General features: G+C 29.7%; 2 protein-coding genes across 2 annotated transcripts; one reads left to right on the forward strand and one right to left on the reverse strand.

The window, feature by feature from the left end:
* Positions 1-370: 370 nt before the first annotated feature.
* On the reverse strand, positions 371-2,662 carry OCT59_025336 (uncharacterized protein; the record flags this gene model as incomplete). Its single annotated transcript, XM_066137798.1, has 1 exon — positions 371-2,662. One exon carries the CDS (start codon positions 2,660-2,662, stop codon positions 371-373), a length of 2,292 nt encoding a protein of 763 aa, XP_065992027.1.
* Positions 2,663-4,549: 1,887 nt separating this feature from the next.
* Positions 4,550-6,079, forward strand: OCT59_025337 (uncharacterized protein; the record flags this gene model as incomplete). Its single annotated transcript, XM_066137806.1, has 2 exons — positions 4,550-4,806; positions 4,906-6,079. 2 exons carry the CDS (start codon positions 4,550-4,552, stop codon positions 6,077-6,079), a joined length of 1,431 nt encoding a protein of 476 aa, XP_065992028.1.
* Between the last annotated feature and the right edge of the window lie 428 nt (positions 6,080-6,507).

Below are 6,507 nucleotides of genomic sequence, written 5' to 3' on the forward strand. Positions count from 1 at the left end.
ATTGTGTGTAGCGAAAATTATTTGTTTATAATCAGAAATTATATCTAAGTAATTGTGAAAAGTTAATTGAGAATTTTGATGATCTGTGGAAATAAAGTTACTGTTTACTTCGTTATTCGAAGTTGAAGAAGAAGAAGGAGAAGTAATATTATATATATTATTAGATTTTTTTGGTTTTTCTAAAGGATTTTGTAAATTTTTTTCCGGATTTTTTGGATTTTTTGTTTTTTTGTTAAATTTAATATTAAAAGAAGAAGAAATATTCGTAACCGTGTTTCGTAACCGTTGTAAAGTTTTCTTTGTGTTGTCCATCATTAGTCCACCCTGATATTTTGAGAGATATGTACTTGGTGATAAATAGACTATAAGTCTATTGGTTTTTTCGTTGGCCGTAGCCAATCATATTACTGAATTTGCTTCCAATGGATGAAGTAATAGTCGGATAACCACCTGTAGGTTGTGATGGGGTGTAATCAGGATCGGGGAAGATGTTACGTGTTTCGACCGTATTGGATGATTCGTAACCACTATTAGAACCATCAAAATCTTCATTATAATAAGATTGTTGTTGTTCCTCGGTAAAATTACCATGATGGGGATAAGAGTAGTTATTATCGCCGTATGCATTGGCGTCATCCTGATTTAGCTGATTAAATAATCCACATCTTTCCATATTTTCTAGCATGGCAACAATTCTAGGAATGCCGCTGATGGTAACTTTCTGTTCAGTCATATTATTATTGATAGCGGTCAATTGTTGGTTCAGGTTAGCCATATCTTTCTGGTGACGACGTTCTTGTTCCTGTAGAAGGCTGATGTTCTTTGTATGTTCTTTTTGTTTGATATTAAGAGCACCGACTTCTGAAGAGAGGTCCTTAATGATCGTTTCAAGATGTGTGATCTTTTTGATTAAATCATCATTAGAGGCATTGGAGTATTCCGGTTGCTTGCCTTTAGGTGTCGGCGATGGTTGATTTATATGCGCCGTTGGTTGTTCGTCCCAGTTATATAAGTTTTTATGTGGAGTTGCTTGTGGGCGACGTTGAAAGTTATTAGAGTGGTTGTTGTGATTCGGATTTTGTAATGTCCTTCTGTTCGTCCTTTCTTGATTATGCATTGGATCTGGATTGTATCTTTGATGTGATTGAGGACGGTTTCTATGTGATTTGGTTAATGATTTTATTTGATCATATGAGTTTTTGATATTATCTTTGAGGTTGTATGAGTTTGGACGTTTTATAAATTTTTTCCTGAATTTTCTTTCTTGATTATGGGGGATGATGGCATAGTCTTTTTCCGGGCAAAAAAATACATTGTGACCGTTAAGGCCACAGTAACCACAGGTGTCATTTAGATTGAAGTCGTTAGCTGGATATATGTGAAGTTTGAATTCCTGAAAGAGCGTGTCAAATTTGTTGTATGTGATGAAGTCTTGATCGCTAGTGTTGCAATAAATATTGGCAATTTTGTGTAGGGATACTGATTTGGTCGGTAAGAATTCAATAGATCTTGCTTTTAAATGATCAGTTAAAGGTAATAAATCCAATACTGTGGCATTTAGGGGGATTCCAGTAACTATATAAGTAGGATTGGTGCGTTCCTTGAAATTTGCTTTGTCTTCTTCTATAGGAGTTATTCTAATGAGAAAATTTTCTATGAGTATGCCCCATTTATGTTGTGATAGTAGGTATTCTACCGCATTTGGCTTGTCAAAGGTGAGCGTAACTTTTTTATATGTGGGTGCTTTATAATTATATCTCAATTTTGGAGGTAAGTTACGAATGTTGATTCTTTTGTTGGGGATGAATTCTTTATAACTATCAATAGAGCTACTGGTAAAGTTGGCTATATGTTTGATAAGAAGGTTTATGTCGTAGTTGATAGGTACATTTAGAAGGTTGATTGAACGTGATTTCAATCTATCAATATTTTGTTCAATTAATTCATCTAGTTTTTCATTGGAGAAAATTTGAGGCACCGCGTTGTTGAGTAACGGTACGGGTTTTTCCTTGAGTTTATCAAAAGTTTCTTTTGTTCCAATCAAAATAGTAAAAAATTCTATGGTGGCTCTTTTTACTGGTCTATATGATATGATGTCGTGTTCTGTTAAAAAGGCATTTTTTAAGTCATTTAAAATTTCATTGTTTGATTTTTCTTTGTCGAAAATGTTCCTCATGAAGAATAATATATATTCAGTATTTGATCGTGAGTTATAATCCTTAAACAGCTCTAATGTCTGCGAAGTTACATCATTGTTTACGTTGGAAGGAGTTTGTGAACTAGTAGATCCTTGTGTTGATACTGAATTTGTATGGTTGATCTGTTGATCTGTGTCCATTGCATCTTGGCTTGTAATGATTGGTGTAGTTGATACAACGGAATTCGTATCACGTGATGAGATGTCAATTTCCGAGGAAATTGGATGTTCGTCTGTAGTTTTTTCGTCGACATCCATATTGTTGTTATCGTCTGTGGAGGACGAAGGTAAAGAAGAGTTTTCAATTCTTTTTTGTTTTTTCTTTGTTTGAGCTGTTGGAGATACGTTTTGGTTTTGGCCGTAGGTTTCTGCGACCATTTCTTCGTCTGATAAATTGGTATGGTTGTCAAATTGTGTTTTTTGGTTATTTCGTTTAGCAGTTTTGGCGCGAGTGTTGTCAGCCATATTAAGATTATACTATTCACGCCGGAGAGTCTGAATTTTTAATAATTTTTATATGTTGAGATACTAGATAAAATGTTTTCTATAGACAATTCCTTTAGCTGAATTTTTGGTCAGAGGATCGGCGTGAAAAGTCTCCTCCTGTCTATAATAATATTATTAACAAATAATAACCTGTAAAAATAATGACAAATCACGTGATTAAAAAATATTTACTACTATTGAAACTTTTTTGATTATATATATTAAACCAATTTTGTTTTAATATTTTTGTTTTCTTAATTAAAATAAATAAAATAATTAATAAGAATTCTCAGAATATTTAATATTTTTCAAATGACTTAAATGACAGGTCATTTGAGTTGCAAATGACAAATGACAAATGAATTGTCATTTGAGTCATTTGTTCATTTCAAGTCATTTGCCAAACACTGAAATAATCGGGTTCAAGCTACGATTTAGAGGATCACACTTTATTTTATCAAATTTTTAGAAGCAACGATTTATTTACACTTTAGAAAGCCAATGATATTTTTTATTTAAAATTTTATTATAATTTAAAAAATAAATTAAAAACTATAGCCCTGTTTACTTCTAGATCGGACCGGATTGATCGCAAATTTGTACCCTAAAATAATCGGTTACTGATGCGGTCAGCGGTCAGTCATGCTGATCTACAAAAATTGGTGTTTTTCCCTGATCGATTTTATAATAAACATAATAAACAACACAACTACACGTTTTTGCCCTATAAGATATTATGGATATATAACCAATCCGATCAATCAAAAATTGTGCTCAATTGTAACTATGATCTGATTGGTTATACATTTTTTCGGTCAATCAATCCGATACGATTTAGAAATGAACAGAGCTTACTGTATATTTAATAATTAGTTTTTTTTGTTATTTTGTTTCTACTAAAATTTCATTGGCCATAACTTATTTTCTGCTGCTACGTAAAACATTATTCTTACTACTAATTGTTACACCTGATCCTAAAATTTCATTGGCGTGACGGACAGACAAGACATTGCATGCTTTCTAACGCTTCGGACAACAACAGGACCCCGAAATATATACATAAGGGTAAGGGCATGATTGCGTAGTTATCACCATAGAAATATTTTACGAGGTTAGATTTTGATTTGCGTATAATCTATGGATTTTTTAACCAAGGTCATGTTATCAAGTTGCGTATTATTATTAGGTTTTTTTAAAAGTAAGAGTACCTAATTATGCAAGATACATCAGGTATTTAGGGATTTAACTAGTGAAGGGTACAACATTTTAACCCACCATCTCAATTCCTATATCATTCATCATATTGGACCAATTAGTGTATCAGTTGAAAAAAATGTATTTGAAGCTATTAAAGAAAACCAGTATTATGGTTATTTGGTCGAATAATGTTGGATCAACTGAACAATGGAAAAATCGCATGATGATAAAGTCAGGGGATTAATTTGCTTATTCTTTCATTTTTTTTAACTATTTGAGATTAGGTGTTTAATTTTGCGTATTGACCTTATTAATAACCCCTACGTAGAGCTATTAGTAAAAAATTTTAATGTATATATATAGTATTTCGGGGTCCTATTATAGCTAAAAAGTATATTTAAACTACTGTGCTGTGTTGTTTGATAGCTAATCATATGATCTTGTATGATTTTCTAATACGTCTTTCTAGAAATTTATTTTATAAATTTAATAAAGAAAATGCGTGTTACTAATTATTTATGCTTATTAATTTTATTTATAACATACCTTCATTGTGAAACAAAATTTATACTTATTTGTCTAGCTACAGATTATATAATGTACATCAATATTATTTTAAAAAAAAAATTTTTCAGTTCTTTTTTTTAAAAAAAAAAAATACGTGAAATTATGTCTACTAAACTTTTTTCTGAATTACTAAGTCAGAATTATATTGAATTATTAAAAGATGATGAATATTATGATATTACAATTGAAGTTGGTGAAGATCCTAACGTAAAAATATTTCGTGCTCACATGAATATTTTGTGTTACCGTTCTCCGTATTTACGACGAATTTTAGCTTCCAATAAAAAGAACAACGATAATATATTAGCTCACATAAAATTACCAAAAATTTCACCAGAAATATTTCAAACTATTTTAGAGTAAGCAATTAATAAATTTAAAACACCCTAGTATATTAACGGATTATAAATATTATTTTTAACGTTCATGAATTTTTTTTTGAATTCTTTTTTATATAGGTATATTTATGGTGGCATTCTTTCGTTAAATAAACTTGACATTTCAGACTTTCTCAAAGTTTTAGCCGCTGCAGATAACCTTCATCTTCAAGAACTAGTTAATTATTTACAAAAATATTTAATTGAAAATAAGTCGGATTGGATAGAACAACATTTTGGGTTTACTCAACAAATTAGTTCACGATCTAATAATTTATTAGAGCTTCAAGAGTTTTGTACAAACTTAATGGCTCAAACACCTGAAAAAATATTTAACTCTTTTGATTTCACTTCACTTTCTGAAAAATCTTTAATTTCACTTATTAAAAGGGATGATTTACAAATGAAAGAAATTAAAATATGGGAACATGTATTAAAATGGGGTCTTGCACAAAATCCAACTCTCATTCCAGATCCTAAAACCTGGTCCGATGATGATTTCAAAACAGTGAAAAATACTCTACAAAGTTGTTTGCCCTTAATTAGATTTTTTAGCTTATCATCTAAAGAATTATCGCAGAAAGTTCGACCATATCAAAAACTCTTAAACCAACAACTTTATGAAGACTTAATATATTCTTATATGGATCCTGACAGTGTATCAACCGATAATATTTTACTTCCTAGAAATATTATAATGAACAAAATTGATTCGAATATAGTTAATCTAAATATTGTTTCATTTATTTCAAGATGGATTGATAAAGTAGAAATTAGCAAATTTTCTCATCTTAGAGAATTATACTTACCATATAAATTTGAACTACTGTTAAGAGGAAGTCGAGATGGATTTACTCCTAAAAAATTTCATGAATTATGTGATGATAAACCTAATACTGTTACATTTATTAAAGTAAAAGGGGCAGATGAAATTGTTGGTGGATATAATCCAATAACATGGAAATCTTCTGGAACGGGTAAAACTAATGATAGTTTTATTTTTTCTTTTACAAATAAGAATTTTAAAGATGCAATTATTAGTGATGTAATAAATGCAAATCGTGCAATTCATTATGGCACTAATAGTGGTCCATATTTTGGCGATGATATTATTGTTTATAATTCTGGAGATCTATTCAGTACAGATTATAATAGAATTCGCTGTAAAAATAAATATTATGAAAAAAAAATAAGAGATTCTGATGATTATTTTTCTATAGAGGATTACGAGGTATTTCAAATCGTAAAGAGCTAGTTTTATTGAGAAAAAAATAATTTCTTAATGTCATAGTAAGAAATAGATGAAGATTTTAATTAGAAGGAATTAACGTATTTTAAATTTTTGCTTTTTTTTTTCTTTGTTCTTTCTTTTTTCTTTACAACTATATATCATTGGAATAATCCATAGTTCCGTAATTTGTATGTAGCACGTCAAATATTCATATATTATTTTAACCCTTATAAATCCTTTCTTTATAAAAAGTTTTAACATGAAATTTTAATTAGTATGTAGTAAAGTAAATTTCTCTCTTAATAAAAAAAATAAATACAAATCAATTTTTTTTAAGTCTAAAATGACAAATGAACAATTCGTTTCTTCGTATTAATTAATTTTCAGAAATTAAATTAATTCAAGTAGATTTTTACGTTCGCAAAGTCATTCGAATTGCTCGGAATCTGTAA

This window comes from Rhizophagus irregularis, chromosome 5 (genome assembly GCF_026210795.1).
Source record: "Rhizophagus irregularis chromosome 5, complete sequence".
Lineage (NCBI taxonomy): Eukaryota > Fungi > Glomeromycota > Glomeromycetes > Glomerales > Glomeraceae > Rhizophagus > Rhizophagus irregularis.